Below are 19,064 nucleotides of genomic sequence, written 5' to 3' on the forward strand. Positions count from 1 at the left end.
ATAACTCGTTTCATAACCATGTACAAAACTGTGACTATACCTTGTACATACTGTTACATACTATTAGTAAAGACCAAACTGTATGTCCAATTTCTACCTTTATTATTTTTTTTTTTTTACTTTTTACCTTATTATTAAATTTTTTCTTTTAATCGTAATAATCTGCTGTGCTGTAATGTAAAAACAGCGGGTGTTAAATCTTATCTTATCAGTCTGCACAGTGTGTGTGTGTGTGCGTGTGTGCGTGTGTGTGTGCATGTGCGTGTGTGTGTGTGTGTGTGTGTGTGTGTGTGTGTGTGTGTGTGTGTGTGTGTGTGTGTGTGTGCGTGCGTGCGTGCGTGCGTGCGTGCGTGCGTGCGTGCGTGCGTGCGTGTGCATGCACAACCTGTGCTGGCCTATATGAATGCAAGCCCAAAACGGATTGCATAAAGGAACATGTCATTCCAAGTGATTACATTCCTAATCTCCAATCAGGATGAAGTTTAACTCACGAGTGTCCGGTGGGCGAAATGAAATAGAGACAGCAGTGCACCCTTGTGTCAGGTATGCGCTTCTTTCTGGCAATGTTGACCTCCTCCTTAAGGAACTTCTCATACTGCTCATTGATGTACTTGGCGATGGGCTCCCAGCTGTGAACATATGTAAAACAGTAGGCGTTAGGATAGAAAACAAAACAACTGAACAATAATGAGAAGAGTAGGAGCGATATATCATTAGAGTCTCATGCATAACTGAACCTTCATTATTTATGTGAAGTGTTTCCTCTACATTCATTAATTAGTGGTGGACCACCACAGCGAGAAGAACCACCACAGCTAAATAAGATAGGAAATCAACAAAACATTATAATCTAGCTCATGTATTCAAATGTATCAATAATACCACTATCAATACTTTTCTATTATTTGGTAGAAATAATAGAAGCAAGCAATCAATTGACCAAATGACAGAGCGAAGTGCACAAGCGCGTGAGGCAATTACATTTAATTCAGAGACTTTATTCATCACTGAGGTATACAATTGATAGACTATAGACAATCGATATAGGGAGGTGTAGTGGTTACGTCATTGCCGTTTTTCGTGTTCCACCCTCTGTCCAATACAATGTATTTCCCCATTGCCCATTTCTAAATCGTCTCGTTTAAAACAAATAAAGCATTAACATTTGCATGGTGTACCTTTCTGTGCTTATTCATCCACAATCTATAGCTCAACATGAAAATAATCGCAATTAATCATAAAAAAAATCGCCACATTTTATTTCAACCAAAAATGCTTAAACAATAATGTTAGTGATAGAAGGGAACTCATTTTGTGAAAAAATGGAAAGCTTTTCAATTTCCAATGCGGCAGAATTGTTACAATAGCCGATAATCCATTTCCCCAATGATAAATCCCTATACGGGTGGAACAACCAGTGACGTCAGACTACACCTCCCTATATGTTTGTGCACCACTGATTTGATTTACCATATAACAATTGTTTGAGTTTTGAAATCTTATTTGATTGAATGTTAATAATGACCTAATGACATGACTATAGATAACGTTATAGGACTCGCTAGTCTCGATAGCAGTATCGATAAGCTCGGGCCTTATTGATTTTCGGGTTTCGAGAAATTTGGAACTGGGTCCGTATAGAACTGGATCCGTATAGAACTGGGTCCGTATAGAACAGGGTCCGTAAGGAACTGGATCCGTATAGAACTGGGTCCGTATAGAACTGGGTCTGTATAGAACTGGATCCATATAGAACTGGATCCGTATAGAACTGGGTCCGTATGGAACTGGGTCTGTATAGAACTGGATCCGTATAGAACTGGGTCTGTATAGAACTGGATCCATATAGAACTGGATCCGTATAGAACTGGGTCTGTATGGAACAGGATCCGTACAGAACTGGGTCCGTATAGAACTGTATCGGTATAGAACAGGGTCTGTATAGAACTGGATCGGTATAGAACTGGGTCCATAAGGAACTGGGTCCCCATCCCTATTCATGAGTCGCATCACTCACCAGTTTTCATTGTTGATTTGATCCCCAAAACCTGGAGTGTCAATTACTGTCAACTTCATCTTCACACCACCCTCCTCAATGACTGGAACAAAGACAAAGAGACAAATCAATCAAGTGCTGCTTTGAGTACGATGTCTATGGGATTATCATGTATAATTTTAAATAATAAAGGGACATCAGTCAGGAATCATTCACGTTAACCATTCATTGTAATGCAGAATAAATGGCAATGGTAATACAGTTAACATGGCTGCTGCTCACGCAGAGCTCTAACCTGTTAACATGGCTGCTGCTCACGCAGAGCTCTAACCTGTTAACATGGCTGCTGCTCACGCAGAGCTCTAACCTGTTAACATGGCTACTGCTCACGCAGAGCTCTAACCTGTTAACATGGCTGCTGCTCACGCAGAGCTCTAACCTGTTAACATGGCTGCTGCTCACGCAGAGCTCTAACCTGTTAACATGGCTGCTGCTCACGCAGAGCTCTAACCTGTTAACATGGCTGCTGCTCACGCAGAGCTCTAACCTGTTAACATGGCTGCTGCTCACGCAGAGCTCTAACCTGTTAACATGGCGCCAAAATGATAAAGCAAGACGTTCTGCAGCACACAGGTGCTACTTAGGGGAGGCTCCCTACAGCAAGAGAGGTGAAGCATAACAACCTACACAGAACATGAAGCATAACGGGATACAGAAACTGAACAGCAGGGAGCACTGCAAATGAATCCCTCATAGGGGATGTAACTTACAGTACAACACTAGGGTAGTAGTTGCATACGATACAGAGTAGAACCAGATCAGGTGGAAGCTGGGGTGGTGGTGGTAGAGGTAAGTAAGTATATTAAAAAATAATAATAATAATAATAATAATAATAACGTAAAAATGAAAACAGTCATTTGCTGAGCAGTTTGGGAGAACAGGTCCGCACAAACATGTCCGTTCAGTAGCAACCGGAAGTAGGAAATGCACTAAACCAATGCACTTGTACAGTAGGTAGCAATGTTAGCTCTCATAACGTTAGTGTAGTTACGTTTTTATTAGTGGTCGCGTATTGTGTGCGTATGTACCCGTTCCCTCATCTAAAGAGTTGGGTCCATAAGGCTTTTCCAAGGTGGTGGGTGGTGTCGGTGGGTGGTGTCGGTGGCTGGGGTGGTGGAGGCTGGGGTGGTGGTGGTGGAGGCTGGGGTGATGGTGGTGGAGGTTGGGGTGGTGGTGGTGGAGGCTGGGGTGGTGGAGGCTGGGGTGGTGGAGCCTGGGGTGGTGATGGTGGAGGCTGGGGTGGTGGAGCCTGGGGTGGTGGAGCCTGGGGTGGTGGTGGTGGAGGCTGGGATGGTGGTGGTGGTGGTGGAGGCTGGGGTGGTGGTGGTGGAGGCTGGGGTGGTGGTGGTGAAGCCTGGGGTGGTGGTGGTGGAGGCTGGGGTGGTGGTGGTGGAGGCTGGGGTGGTGGTGATGGAGGCTGGGGTGGTGGAGGCTGGGGTGGTGGTGGTGAAAACCTTACTTGCAGGTTACAGCAGCAGCAGCAGTGAACAGAGTGTGTGTGAAAGGGGGGGGTCTTTAAATAGATGCCAAATCAATGTAGGTGGGACGATGGCGCATCAGCTAAGCTGTCAGTCACAGCTCCACGCATGACTTAAGCTGCTTTTCCACCACAGGGTACCGGCTCACCTAGACTCTAGTCGCTTTTGGTACCAGGTACTTTCCACTGTAGATAGTACCCCCATCAGCATCAACGTAGCTGTCGTCATGGCAGCGCCACATGAAACTGCCATGCCTCAACAGTTGCCCTCAACAGTTTTTTCTGATCTACATTCTCTCTGGCACCTGTGTAATGCCATAGTGCACCTCATATTGTTGTTGATATACTGTACATGCATTAAAAAAACATTTTCCCCAGCAAATCTCTTTAGTTACATCAATATTATGCTGTCAATCTTATGTTTGCAGGTTGCTACAAGGCTCATTCTGATAGTGGCTTTGGTAAATCAGATCACGCGTCAATCTTTCTTTCACCAATGTACAAACAGAGAATCAAAAGTACTCCTGTAGTCTCGCGAGAGGTGCAGAAATGGGATTTGACGTCAGAGGAGACGCTCCGGTCTGCGTTTGACTGCACAGACTGGAATGTGTTCCGCGACACAGATAACATTAATGTCTACACGGAAACAGTGCTGGACTATGTTTGTACTATGGTGGAAGAAACAATCCCCACTACCAAAATGAGAGTTTACCCAAATCAAAAACCCTGGGTAGACAAATCCGTCCGTGAAGCTCTGAGAGAGCGCACCAAAGCATACAACGACGGCCTAGTGGCAGGCAACATGAATGACCACAAGGTGGCGCGATACAACGTAAGGAGGACAGTGTCAGAGGCCAAACGGCGCTACAGGGATAAAATTGAACTCCAGTTTGAACAACCGACCAGGCGACCTTGCCAGTAGAGACCCTAGTGGGTTCTAACGTAACTGACCAAGCTCACGGGGGGGACCAGGAGGGACATGACATGACTATACCCCCCGACAACGTCAACGGGACGGTCCCCGGAGAGCTCCAGGATAAAGAAAGCGCGCCAGGAGAACGGATCTCCAACGAGCACTGTCAGAAGCCGATCACCTCCATCAGTGTCTTCCCCCAGCGAGGCGGACAAGATGCTGGCGCAGGCATTCATCGCCACCCTGGCAGCCTCCACTGAACGCGATCGACTCCAAGCACAGACGCTTAGCGAGCGCGAACATTCTTCCATGGAACAAGAGCGCCTCCGGGCGCAACAGCTAAGTGAGCGCGAACACTCTACCATGGAAAGAGAACGCCTGCAGGCTCAACAACTGAGTGAGCGCGAACAATCTGCAGACCAAAGAGAGCGCCTTCACGCGCAACTCCAAGCGCAAGCCCTTAGTGAACGCGAACACTCTGCGACCCAGCGAGAGCGCTTCCAGGCGCAGCAAAGGAGTGAAGACGACCGCATACGCCTGGAGACCAGACGCCTCCAGACGGAAGAGAATATTGAAAGAGACCGCGCCGATGCCCAGCGCGCCGCCGCCGATGCACAGCGCGACGCCGCCAATGCACAGCGCGACGCAGCCCAAGCCCAGCGCGAAGCAGAGCGCGACCTCGCTCACATCAAGCACGAAGCCGAGCGCAAACGACTACAAGCGCAGATAATGGAGCAATTGATTGCCAGGGCGACACCCCCTCCCTCCGCACGGAGCTCCAGGGCATCGTCAAGACAAGGGTCTAGGGCACCTTCCCCTACCCGACCAAGCGACCCGGAGCCCGGCCTACAGAAAGAGCCTATCCACGTCTCCGAACCCCCTCCCCGACCGGTCCATGCGAGACCCAGCAACCGGGAAGAACCGGCCTATGCCGCCGAGAGACTGAATAGACGTCTGCAAGATCTAGAAGACCTAGCAGAGAAAGAGGAAGAGGAAGAGGAGGAAAGTCAAGCCCACCAGCAGCATCGTACTCCACAGGACTAGGAGGTCCAGTACAGCCCAGACTTTACCCCCGAGGCCCTGCGTTACAGACCCCCGACTCAACTCAAGGGTGAGTTTGACGCACCGCCAGCCCCGAGGAACAGCACCTGGGTACCCGGGCTTTGGTACCCACCAAGTACCAGCCCACGACGACACGTACGGGGAGACTCGCCCAGGAGGCCTCTCCCCCAACGCTCTCCGATGTGCCAGCCATCCATGGCATCGTACCTTGGCACACCGACGTTCCCGGATTTTACACACGAGGACAGAGCACAGTACACGGAACTACGGATGTGCTTAGAGACTATGATGTCCGACGTCCCCGATGAGACGTACAAATATGCTATCCTCCTCAAGCACCTGAAGGTGCCCAGAGCGCATAATATAGCGCTGGCATATTCCAACTCAAGTACCCCATACACCGCGGCTCTAGTAGCCCTCGACCAACGTTATGGACGCATATGGGACTACGTGATACAAAAGATAAGGAATATTGACCGTCTCCCCCCAGCCACAGACAATCGCTCCTTGGATGACCTCTCTATCAAGGTACAATCCCTAGTAGGGATGCTGGGGGCACAAAAGGAAAAGGGTAGACACGAACTGTACGCTAACTCTAATGTAGAAAGGATATTAGAGAAGCTTCCTCCCGCCCGACAAGAGCGCTTCAGGCGGCAAAGAGACCACCGTGATCCCAACGGTCCCGAGCCATCCCTCCTAGACCTGGCCGACTTCCTCGCGAGAGAAGTCAGCAGCCTACGACTGGATACGTTCGTGCGGAGTGGACCAAGCCCCAGAGATGGACCTCGGAGATCCAACGATAACCGCAGGCTGGTGACCGTCATGCACCAAGCCGAATCAGTACCGCGGAACAAGAACCACAACACCCCCTCGACGAAAGAGAAGTGGAAGATTGTATGCCAGTACTGCGAGAAAGAACATTGGCTGTCACAATGTGACACTTTCAAGAAGATGACCGCCGACGAGGTGAGTCAATGGATAAAGTCCAACCGCCGCTGTTACCGCTGTGCGCGCAGCCATATGGCAGCCGAGTGCCGCTTGAAGAAGAGGTGCAGCCGGTGTGACGGCACCCACTTGGACGTCTTGTATGACAGCAACAGGAAGAAACCCGCACCCCCAAGCAGCACCAGAGTAAGCGTCATGTATATTGACCCCGCCAGCAGCGGGCGCTCCCGAGTGCTCTTGAAGGTGGTCCGAGTGACATTAAGCTACGAGGACAAGGTCATGGACACTTACGCCGTCCTTGACGACGGGTCAGAAAAGACTCTCCTCCTCGCATCCGCTGCAGCCCAGCTGGGTCTGCGGGGGAGCGAAGAAACGATGACGATTCGTACTATAAGAAGAGACCTGAAGACAATAAAGGGTGAGAACATCTCCTTCACTATCGCAGCAAGCGGGCAGCCAGAGAGGCGGTATAGGATCACTAACGCTTTCACCAGCCAAGACATAGGCCTGTCGCGGTACACCTACCCCATCTCCAAGCTGATGGAAAAATACGTGCACCTGCGTCAACTACCTATACCGCTCATAGACGGCAGCACCCCGACCCTGCTCATAGGATCCGACCACGCACACCTCATCGTCCCGACGGACCGGGTCCACATTGGGCCCAGAGGCTGTCCAGCAGCAGTCGAGACCCGCCTAGGATGGACACTACAAGGCCCCCTCTCCAGGTCTCCCAACCGACCAGCAGCCACTCGCTGCCTCCACTCCAGAGTGACAGAAGAAGACACCACCCTCTTACAGCACGTCGAGAGGCTATGGACACTAGAGACAATGCCCTTTAAGAACGAAAAGAAACACATTCGTTCCAAGGAAGACATTTATGCCATAGCCCTCCTCGAGCAGGGGACAAAGAGAGTCAAAGTCAATGGAGTGATGAGATACGCAACTCCACTCTTGAGGCGAGAGGGTATGCCCACCTTCCACGCCTCAAAAGAAGCGACGGAGCGATATCTACTGAACACCGAGCGGCGCCTAGCCAGAGACCCCGCTCAAGCCACTGTGTACCGCGCTGAGATTGACAAGCTAATCACAGCGGGACACATAAAGAGAATTGACATTCAAGAGGCCGATCAGACGACCGAATCATGGTACGTGCCCCACCACAAGGTCCACCACAACGGCAAGGATCGTATTGTGTTTAACTGCAGCTACCAGATCGGATTACAAAATCTGAATAAAGAGCTCTTGCCCGGCCCAACACTCGGCCCCTCTCTACTAGGCGTGTTGCTACGTTTCCGCCAGAACAAGGTGGCCATCAGCGGCGACATCAAAGGGATGTTCCTGCAGTTGCGACTAGTGGAAGAGGACAAGCCCCTGCTGCGGTTCTTATGGAGAGAGAGGATCGGGGATGAGCAACCATCCATCTATCAATGGGAAGTCCTCCCTTTCGGAACCACATGCAGCCCATGCTGTGCTACGTTCGCACTGCAAAAACATGTCGCAGAGGACCCAGCAGCTGACGAGGAGGTCCGACAAAGTGTAGAGAAGAGTTTCTACGTGGACAACTGTCTGCAAAGCGTCTCGACGCCAGAAGAGGCCGAGGCCCTCCTACTCAAGCTCCGCGCCTCCCTGATCAAAGGCGGCTTTGATCTCCGGCAGTGGGCCAGCAGCGACCCTCAAGTACTGCGCAGCCTCTCCCCAGAGGACAAGGCAGCAAGCAGCGAGACCTGGATGGCGACCATCCCAGGTGAAGCCCAAGAAATGACATTAGGACTAGTCTGGCGCTTCAAAACAGACTCGCTCCATTATAGACACACACCCCTGACCAAGGAGCAGGGAAGGTCGATTTCACTACCGACCACCAGACGGAGTGTATACAGAACACTCGCCAGACAATATGACCCGTTGGGATGTATTCTACCTTACACCACCAGGGCAAAGATGATTGTACGAGAGCTGTGGGACAAGGACCAGGGCTGGGACGACCCCATACCCGACCACCTTGCTTCCACATGGAGAGAGTGGGAAACAGAACTCAGCTCGCTCCCAGGTGTCAACATACGCCGCAGCTACTTCCCACCCACAGTGCGGCTGGAGACGTGTCAGATGGACCTGCACGTCTTCAGCAACGCCTCCGAAGTAGCCTACGGTTCGGTGGCCTACTTGCGGGCCCGAGAGGAGGGAGGAGAAATACATACCGCCTTCATCCTGGCTCGTTCAAGAATAGCCCCCCGCAAGCAACAATCGATCCCGCGTCTAGAGCTCTGCGCAGCCCTAGTAGGAGCGCAACTCGCCACGTTAATCCAACGTGAACTCACCATCCCGGTGCAAAGAACAATCCTGTGGTCAGACTCCATGACCGTACTCACATGGATCCAGTCCGATTCGTGTAGATACAAGGTCTTCGTGGGAGTCAGAATCACAGAGATCCAAGATTTAACAGAATCAGCATGCTGTAGGTACGTGGACACAAAACAGAACCCAGCAGACGTCATCACACGGGGAATGTCCCTGGATGACCTCACACGTCACAATCTCTATAGTGACGGTCCCGAGTTCCTCAAGCTCCCGGAAGAAGAGTGGCCTAACCCCACCCCACGGGAGGCTAGTCAAGAGGAGGCAGAGATGAAGAAATCTATGTTCTGTGGGTTGACGCACACACCAGTCCCCACAGATCCCAACATAGACGACTGCCCTACCCTTGAGAGTGTGCAGTTAAAGACATTCCTGTGGCACCACCCTGAGGTTCCCTCCACTACTGACATTAATGCAGCTAATTACGAAGAAGCAGAACTCCTTCTGCTACAGCGAGCCCAAAGAGACTCGTTCCCCGACGAGCTAGACTGTCTGCAGGGATCAAAGCCAGTCCCGTCAGACAGCAGACTGCTCCACTTGGCCCCTGAGCGCGACGCCCATAATCTCATCAGAGTGGGTGGTCGTCTGAGAAGGGCCCCGGACTTAACGGATGACGTCAAGTTCCCGATAGTTCTCAACAGCCGACACAAGGCCACAGAGCTCATCATAAAGAAATACGACGAGGACGTGCACCACGCTGGGGCAGAGAGAGTCTTCGCTGAGATCAGACGTCGCTATTGGATACTGCAAGGAAGAGAAGCAGTACGACGCTTCCAGCGGACCTGTCTAGACTGTCGCAAGTGGCGAGCACAGCCCAGTATACCCAGGATGGCTGACCTACCCCCCTGTCGCCTCCGACTCGGCGACAAGCCCTTTCACTCCACCGGTATGGACTGCTTCGGCCCGCTGTATGTGAAGAAAGGAAGAGGGACAGAGAAGCGGTGGGGTATTGTATTCAAATGCATGACCACCCGAGCGATACACATAGAACTCCTTCCAACCATGAGTACGGACTCATTCCTTATGGCCTTCCGGAGATTCACAGCGCGGAAAGGAAAACTGTTACGAAGGATCAGATTAAACCGAATATATATATTTATTTATGGATATATATTGAATAGTATTTGTATATCGTTTGATATCCCTTGTATATTCCTTGTACATATACACGGAATATCCCTTTAGCCTACTATAGCCCATAATAGTTCATTCTCTTATTGGACAAAAGGACCAGGCGCCAGGGGACCAGCCCCTGGCGTCAAGTTCAAAGGTACCGACGAGACATGTCCGTACTAGCCCCGGCTCCGCTCAGGGATACGGCTACCGAAATGAGAGTGGCACTATTTGTTCACCGTGCATATAAATATGGCGCAAGTAAATGTAGAATTCCCTTAGTCCTTTACCCTTCTTCCAACTTAGTAACAGAACGTGAAGCCTCACCCACGATACCACGTGCGGTGTAGTATGGCCTGTTTGGCCTTAGAATAGGATCGAGACTTCGTGCGAATTAATAGCTGAATCGTCAGAGTTTGGCACTGTACCGTCGAGTGCGACGTATTTCTATTAAGTAATAATAGTCTATCGTGTATGGTGCATCGTGCGGTTAGAGTTCTAAAGTGACCAGCATCTCCAACGCTTCCTCGTGTTATCTAGAGTCTTATCCAGGCTGGGCCGACCACATGGTGCTTTCATCCGAGGAGATCTAGGCGAGGACCGAGGGACATGTACACTGGATTACCTACCCGACGACTGCTGAGCCCTATGCGGCTGGAATATATATTTGCTTTGGTACTGTGATTTGTGGAGCGGATAATCGCCGACGCCTGTGAGTGTTGGATTTACCCCCGAGAGGAGTCAAGTTGAGTCGGCGCTCAGAGAGACTGAGGTCGCCTAGCTTCTTCTTCATTGTGGAGCTACAGCCTACAAGAGAACCAAGGTGTATTCATCTGCGGATCAAGAGTCTACTGCACTGTCTTCTGTACTTGAAGTCTCCCTAGATATCGTTGACCAGACGGTCTACTACCGACGGCTCTCCTACCCCCCCTACCGGCTTACAACCGGGAGGACCCCTTCCAGAACATCCCGCTATATCATTAAGTGTACCATAGATCTAATTCCCTAAGAGCCAGGTTGTATACTTGCTTCCTGCGTAACCAGAGATTGGACATTCAGTGTTGATTTGCCTACGAGTACTCATTTGCCTTACAAGTGCATTCAAATCATAAATGTAATAGTAAATATCATATGTACCTTTTGCTATATTAAATATTTGATTATTACCTTTGTCTGGAACCGATTTCATTGTGGGAAAGTGTTCATCATATTTAGATATCGTGTACTGTATGGCCAGTAGTTAAAGTACATAAAGCGGTAGTGGTTTAATGATACCATACTTATCAATACAGTCAGGGAATTGTACCCCTCAGTTACAAAAACCGTCTATATTATTGTCTGATCACGGGACAAACTTCAAAGGCGGAGAAAGAGAGCTGAGAGAGAGCTTCCAAGCTATGGGCCCAGAACTTAAGACCCACCTCGCTCCCTCTCAGATTGATTTCCAGTTTAACCCCCCGAACGCCCCTCACTTCGGGGGAACTTGGGAACGAGAAGTACGTTCAATAAAGACAGCCCTGTACGCCGTGCTTGGGGCCCAGACCGTGGCGGAAGAAGTCCTCACGACAGTCCTCACGGAGATCGAGGGAGTATTGAACTCAAAGCCCCTCGGTTACGTCTCAAGTGATGTAGCAGATGTCGACCCAGTCACCCCCAACACTCTCTTGATGGGGCGGCTGGACCCCGCGCTCCCACAGACAGTGTACAGACCTGAGGAAGCGAACGGCCGAAGAATGTGGAGGTACAGTCAAGTATTGGCTGACAAGTTTTGGAACAGTTTCCTCCTCCACTATCTACCGTCTCTACAGACCCGCCAGAAATGGGTAAAAGAAAGAGACAATTTGACGGAGGGCACAGTCGTCATGATTATAGACCAGTCACTACCCCGAGCTATGTGGCCGGCCGGCCGCGTAAGCAAAGTGATCACTGGTGCCGACGGAAAGGTCAGAGCGGCAGAAGTGCTCGTCCAGGGACGGACATACACCCGACCCGTGGCGAGGCTGATAGAGTTGCCAAGGCTACCTGATTCCCTTGATGACGACCATGACCCACTGACTTTGTGAATTGCCCTACTCCTCACAACGGACATTGAGTAGTGGACAAGACGGTTAATCTGTCTCTGCTTATCTAATTAGGTGCGGACTAATTAGGAGGCGGCTGTTACAAAGGGTCAGATTAAACCGAATATATATATTTATTACTTGAGATATATTGTATAATATTTGTATATCGTCTGATATCCCTTGTATATTCTTTGTACATATACACGGAATATCCCTTTACCTAGGTACAGGCCAGACCATAATATTCGTTCTCCTATTGGACAGCGACCCCTAGGCGCCAACGGCCATACCCCCAATGTCGAGTTCAAAGCCACCGCTAAGACATGTCTCAACATGCCCAGGTTTGCGCAGTAATACGAGACAGAACTGAGGTTGGCACTAGATTATTCACCTTACGTATAAATACGTCGCAGGTGGATACAGAAGCACTTATCCCAAAACGTTGAAGCCTTCACCACGATACAACGTGCTGTGAAGTGGGCCCTTTTTGCCCCTAAATAGAGCCTTGAGAACCGCGTGCGAATTGATAGCTAAAGTGTCAGAGTTTAACGCTGTATCGTCGAGTTCGACTTATTCTATTATAAAGTAATAGTCTATTATTTATAGTGTATCGTGCGGCTACCGTTCTACAGTGACCAGCATTACCACCGGTTCGTCGTACCGAGCTAGTGCACTTATCCAGGCTGGGCGGCCTAACCTCGTGCCGCCATCCGAGGAGTCCTAGACGAGAACCGTGTGGATATGTACACCGGAGAACCTACACCGACGAATGCAGAGCCTTTTCCGGCTGGATTATATTGCTTTGGTACTGTGGCTGCTGGAGCAGAGAACCGTCTACCCCACTGCTGTGTGGGATCTACCCTGTGAGGAGCACCGTCGAGCCCGCCTCTAGGACCCACAGAGGCTGGCTAGCTTTCATCCATGCTGCCATGCATACCGGAGTATAGCTGTTGCTTTGTCTACGGACCAAGGGATTATTGCACCGTCTCCTGTATCTGGAGTCTCTTTATTCCTCGTTGATCCAGACTTTTGCTCCCGACAATTCCTCTCCCCTACTGGCTTACAACCGGAGGGAACCCCCTTAGTATCTCCAGCTGACTACGAGTGTGCCTTATATAATTCTTATGCTACAGGTGGTATTAATTATACCCATCGTAATATGCTCATGGACTTACGCTCTTGACCTACTTAAGTGTTCTTCGCCATATAAGCGCAACTCATAATTCTCAATATTGTAACCTACTATTGCTGCTCTGCTAATAAATACTTCTAAATATGACTTTCTTTGTTAAGCCGTATTATTGTGTGGGTGTTCACCATATATACTGTGTACTGTATGGCCAGTAATTAAAGTACATAACTAAGTAGTGGTTTAATGATACCATACTCTCAATACAGTCAGGGAATTGTACCCCTCAGTTACAATAGTGTTTGTGAGATGTTTTTCCAGAGATTCTGGTCATATTTTCCATCAAAAAGCTTGTTTTGAAAAGTACCGCTGTGTGCTACTAACTTTACCCAGGCTGCGGTGCGTTAGCTGCTGAGCATGGCTAACGTGAACACAACTGATTGATTGATTGATTGATTGATTGATTGAAAACGTTATTAACAGATTGCAGAATGGGTACAATACAGTACAGCTCAATACACACAATTGTTAAGGGGATGCAGACCAGAGAAAGACTTTCGTCTTGTTTACATCAGGGTCCCCCATTTTCAATTCATCAGGACATATATGACATACATGACATACAGATAGTCAGTACTGCTACATCTATACATTTATGACATACCAGATTTGCAAATACAGTACTGTTTGTGATACAGAAGGAGTCAAGAAAAGGGAGTATATACATTTGACGTAGAAACTGTACATTGGAGGAGGTTGGGTGGGGGGGTTGGGTACATTGGGATATTGACAACCATACTGGGTAATTTACATTGGAGGTGGTTGGGGGGGGGGGCACACTGTATAAACAAGCAAAACTGTACATTGAGGGGGGGGGAGGAGACACTGTACGTACAAACAAACAAAATTGTACATTGGACTATTGACAAAACCATACTAGGTAAATGACTGTACATTGGAGGGGGTTGGGTTAGGATATTTACAGGGGCCAGTGTTGAATTGCAGTCTCCCGTAAGTGTCCCTTGAGAGAGGTTTTGAAAGTGGGTAGTGATCCACATTCCTTTACAGCTTTGGGTAGGGCGTTCCACTTTGATGTGGCATAATTGCGAAACGTGTTTAGTCCCTTATTTGAGCCGAATCTGGGTTTAACATGATTTGTGGAGCTCCCTCTGGTGTTGTGATCGTGGTATTCACTGACCTTTGGGAAGTATTTTGACATGTACATGGGTACCTTGGTCGTGTAGTGTATCTTGTAGACCAGGCCCATTGCAAGTTGCTGTACTCTGTCGTCTACTCTAAGCCATCCTAGGTTGTCAAAGTGGGCAGGGGTGAGGTGGGTTCTAGGAGTAAGGTCAAGCAGTAGTCTGACCAGTTTGTTTTGAGATGTTTGTAATTTTGTTTTTAGCGCTTTTGAGGTGCTTTGGTACCATGAGGTGCAAGCATAGTTGTTACAAAGGATCAGATTAAACCGAATATATATATTTATTTATTGATATATATTGCATAGTATTTGTATATCGTTTGATATCCCTTGTATATTCCTTGTACATATACACGGAATATCCCTTTAGCCCAGACCATAATATTTCATTCTCCTATTGGACAGCGGTCCACCGGCGCCAGGGACCGGCCTCCGGAGTCAGGTTCAAAGTCACCGTCAAGACGTGTCTGGACATGCCCGGCCTTGCCCAGGGATACGCGACAGAAATGAGATTGGTACTAGTTTGTTCACCGTGCGTATAAATACGGCGCAGGTGAATATAGAAGCCCCTTCTTAGCCTTAGTGAGTTACCAATAAGTTGAAGCCTCACCCACGATACAACGTGCGGTGAAGTATGGCCTGTTTGGCCCCAGAATAGAGCATTGAGACCGCGTGCGAATTAATAACTGAATTGTCAGAGTTTGGCGCTATACCGTCGAGTGCGACATATTTCTATTAAGTCAATAATAGTCTATTTGTGTATAGTGTATCGTGCGGTTAAAGTTCTACAGTGACCAGCATCTCTAACGCTTCCTCGTATTAGCTAGAGTTCTTATCCAGGCTGGGCTGACCACATGGCGCTTTCACCCGAGGAGACCTAGACGAGAACCGTATGGACATGTACACTGGATTAATCTACCCGACGACTACATAGCCCTTTGCGGCTGGAATATATTTGCTTTGGTCCTGTGATTTATGGAGCGGATAATCGCCGACGCCTGCACGTGTTGGATTTACCCCGCGAGGAGTCAAGTCGAGTCGGCGCCTCAGAGAGCCTGAGGCCGACTAGCTTTCTTCACTGTGGAGCTACAGTCTACGGAGAACAGCTGTATTCGTCTGTGGATCAAGAGGCTATTGCACCGGCTCCTGTACCTGGAGTCTCCTTAGTCATCGTTGACCAGACGTCCTACTACCGACAGATCTTCTACCCCTGCTGGCTTACAACCAGGGGGAACCCCTTCCAGTATCTCCCGCTATATTACTAGTGTACCATAGATATAATTCCCTAAGATTCAGGTTGTATAATTACCTCCTGCGTAACCAGAGAATGGACATTCATTATTGATTTGCCTACGCATATTCCTTTGCCTTACAAGTGCATTCAAAGAATAATGTAAAGTATATTATGTACCCTTTGCTCCATTAAATACTTGATTATACCTTTGTGTGGAACCGATTTCATTGTGGGAAGTGTTCATCATATTCATATATCGTGTACTGTATGGCCAGTAATTAAAGTACATAAAGCGGTAGTGGTTTAATGATACCATACTTATCAATACAGTCAGGGAATTGTACCCCTCAGTTACAATTGGTCCTTCGAGCCGGAGGGTAACTAGTGTAATATTAATATAGCGGTATTAATATTGACATGGCCTATGATGAACACTCCACAAAACGGTTCTCCTAAAGTAGATCGCCCGCAGCGTAGACGGCAGACACCTCAGTACTTAGAGGATTACGTTGCCAATATACTACCTAGCCTTCTACAGACGGTAAACGCGGAAAAAGTAGATAGTAAAATTATGTCCGACCCTATCGCCCAGGCTACCCCGCCAATAGAGGCCCTAGTGGGTTCTAACGTAACTGACCAAGCTCACGGTAGGGACCAGGAGGGACCTGACACGACTTTACCCCCCGCCAAGACCAAAGAAGTAGTCCCCGGAGAGCTCCAGGATAAAGACAGCTCTCCAGGGATGGAACTCTACCCGCTACAAGAAGAGGAGAGCACCCCGGAGATGGATCTCCAGGACTCGCCACAGGAGAACAGATCTCCAACGAGTACTGCCAGGAGCGGATCACCTCAACCAGCGTCTTCCCCCAGCGAGGCGGACAAGATGCTGGCACAGGCATTCCTCGCCAGCCTAGCAGCCTCAACAGAGCGCGATCGACTCCAAGCACAGACGCTTAGTGAGCGCGAACATTCTTCCATGGAAAGAGAACGCCTTCAAGCGCAGCAACAGAGCGATGAAGATCGTATACGTCTAGAGATTAGACGCCTTCAGACGGAAGAGAATATGGCAAGGGACCGGGCCGACGCCCAGCGCGCCGCTGCCGGTGCCCAAAGAGAAGCAGAGCGCGACATCGCTCTCACCAAGCGCGAAGCCGAGTGCGACCGATTACAAGCGCAGATAATGGAGCAGCTGATCGCCAGGGCGACACCCCCTCCCTCCGCACGGGGTTCCAGGGCCTCGTCAAGACACGGGTCAAGGGCACCCTCCCCTACCCGATCAAGCGACCCTGAGCGCGACCACCAGAGAGAGCCTATACCCCCCTCCGAACTCCTTCCCCGACCGGTCCACGCGAGGACCAGCTACAAGGAAGAAACGGTCTACACCGCGGAGAGGCTAAATAGACGACTACAGGATCTAGAGGACCTGCCAGAGGAAGAAGAAGAGGGAGAGGAGGAGAGTCAAGCCCGACAGCAGCACAGTACTCCACAGGACCAGGAGGTCCAGTACAGCCCAGGCTCTACCCCCGCGGCTCTGCGCTACAGACCCCCGACTCAATTCACGGGTGAGCTTGACGCACGACCAGCCCCGAGGAATAGCACCTGGATACGCGGGCCATGGTACCCAGCAGGTACCAGCCCACCAAGAGGCGTAAGAGGAGACTCGCCTAGGAGGCCTCTCTTCCAACGCTCACCGATGTGCCAGCCATCCATGGCATCATACATTGGCACACCGACGTTTCCGGACTTCACCCACGAGAACAGAGCACAGTACACGGAGCTACGAATGTGCTTAGAGACAATGATGTCCGATGTAGCTGACGAACCGTACAAGTATGCTATCCTACTGAAGCACCTCAAGGTGCCCCGAGCGCACAATATAGCGCTGGCCTATGCCACCTCTACTACCCCATACACAGCGGCTCTAGCAGCACTCGACCAAAGATATGAACGCATATGGGACTACGTAATACAAGAGATAAGGCATATTGACCGCCTACCCCCAGCCACAGACAATCGCTCACTAGATGACCTGTCTATCAAGGTACAATCCCTGGTAGGGATGCTGGGGGCGCAAAGAGAAAAGGGTATGCACGAACTGTACGCGAACTCTAATGTCGAGAGGATTTTAGAGAAGCTTCCGCCCGCCCGACAAGAGCGCTTCAGGCGGCAAAGAGACCACCGTGATCCTAACGGTCCCGAGCCATCCCTCCTAGACCTAGCCGACTTCCTGGCGAGAGAAGTCAACAGCCTACGGTTGGATACGTTCATGCGGAGCACCCCAAGCTCCAGAGAGGGACCTAGGAGAGCAAACGATGGCCGAAGATTGGTGACCGTCATGCACCAATCAGAATCAGTACCGAGCAGCAAGAACCACAGTACCCCCTCGATGAAAGAGAAGTGGAAGATGGTGTGCCCGTACTGCGAAAAGGAACACTGGTTGTCACAATGTGACACGTTCAAGAAGATGACCGCCGACGAGGTGGGTCAATGGATAAAGTCCAACCGACGCTGTTACCGATGTGCGCGCAGTCACATGGCAGCCGATTGCCGCTTAAAGAAGAGGTGTAGTCGGTGTGACGGAGCCCACCTAGATGTCCTACACGACAGTAACAGAAGAAAGCCTGCACCCTCAAGCAGCACAAAGGCAAGTGTTATGTACATTGACCCCGCCAGCAGCGGGGGCGCCCGAGTGCTCTTAAAGGTGGTCCGCGTAACACTGAGTTAACAAGACAAGGTCATGGACACTTACGCCGTCCTTGACGACGGGTCAGAGAAGACCCTTCTCCTCGCGTCCGCTGCGGCCCAGCTGGGGCTGCGGGGGAGCGAAAACCAGATGACGATTCGGACCATAAGAAGAGATCTAAAGACGATAAAGGGCAAGAATGTCTCCTTCACTATCGCAGCAAGCGGGCAGCCAGAGAGACGGTATAGGATTACTAATGCTTTCACCAGCCAAGAAATAGGCCTGTCGCAGTACACCTACCCCATCGCCAAGCTGATGGATAAATATGTGCACCTGCGTCAACTACCTATCCCGCTCATAGACGGTGCCACCCCGACCCTGCTGATAGGCTCCGACCATGCAGACCTCATAGTCCCGATAGACCGGGTCCACACAGGGCCCAGAGGCTGTCCTGCAGCAGTCGAGACCCGCCTAGGATGGACATTACAAGGCCCCCTCGCTAAGTCTCTTAACCGAACAGCAGCCACTAGCTGCCTCCACTCCAGAGTGACAGAAGAAGACACCACCCTCCTACAGCACGTCGAGAGGCTATGGACACTAGAGACAATGCCCTTTAAGAACGAAAAGAAAGACATTCGTTCCCAGGAAGACATTTACGCTATAGCACTCCTCGAGCAAGGGACAAAGAGAGTCAAAGTCAACGGAGTGATGAGATACGCAACTCCACTCCTGAGGCGAGAGGGTATGCCTACCTTCCACGCCCCAAAAGAAGCGACGGAGCGGTATCTATTGAACACAGAGCGGCGCCTAGCCAGAGACCCCGCTCAAGAGA

General features: G+C 50.1%; 1 protein-coding gene across 1 annotated transcript in view; it reads right to left on the bottom strand.

Annotated features, from left to right (window-relative positions):
* The window catches only part of septin3 (septin 3), a 56,048-nt gene that overhangs the window by 17,856 nt on the left and 19,128 nt on the right, over positions 1 to 19,064 (bottom strand). Inside the window, exons 4-5 of the mRNA XM_084319076.1 lie at positions 2,018 to 2,099; positions 492 to 629 (exon numbers count right to left, since the gene is read on the bottom strand). Of these exons, the coding sequence (XP_084175202.1) occupies positions 492 to 629; positions 2,018 to 2,099 (220 nt within the window). The remainder of the gene's footprint in view (positions 1 to 491; positions 630 to 2,017; positions 2,100 to 19,064) is intronic.

This window comes from Notolepis coatsorum, assembly GCF_963971535.1.
Source record: "Notolepis coatsorum genome assembly, chromosome: 7".
Classification (NCBI taxonomy): Eukaryota; Metazoa; Chordata; class Actinopteri; order Aulopiformes; family Paralepididae; genus Notolepis; species Notolepis coatsorum.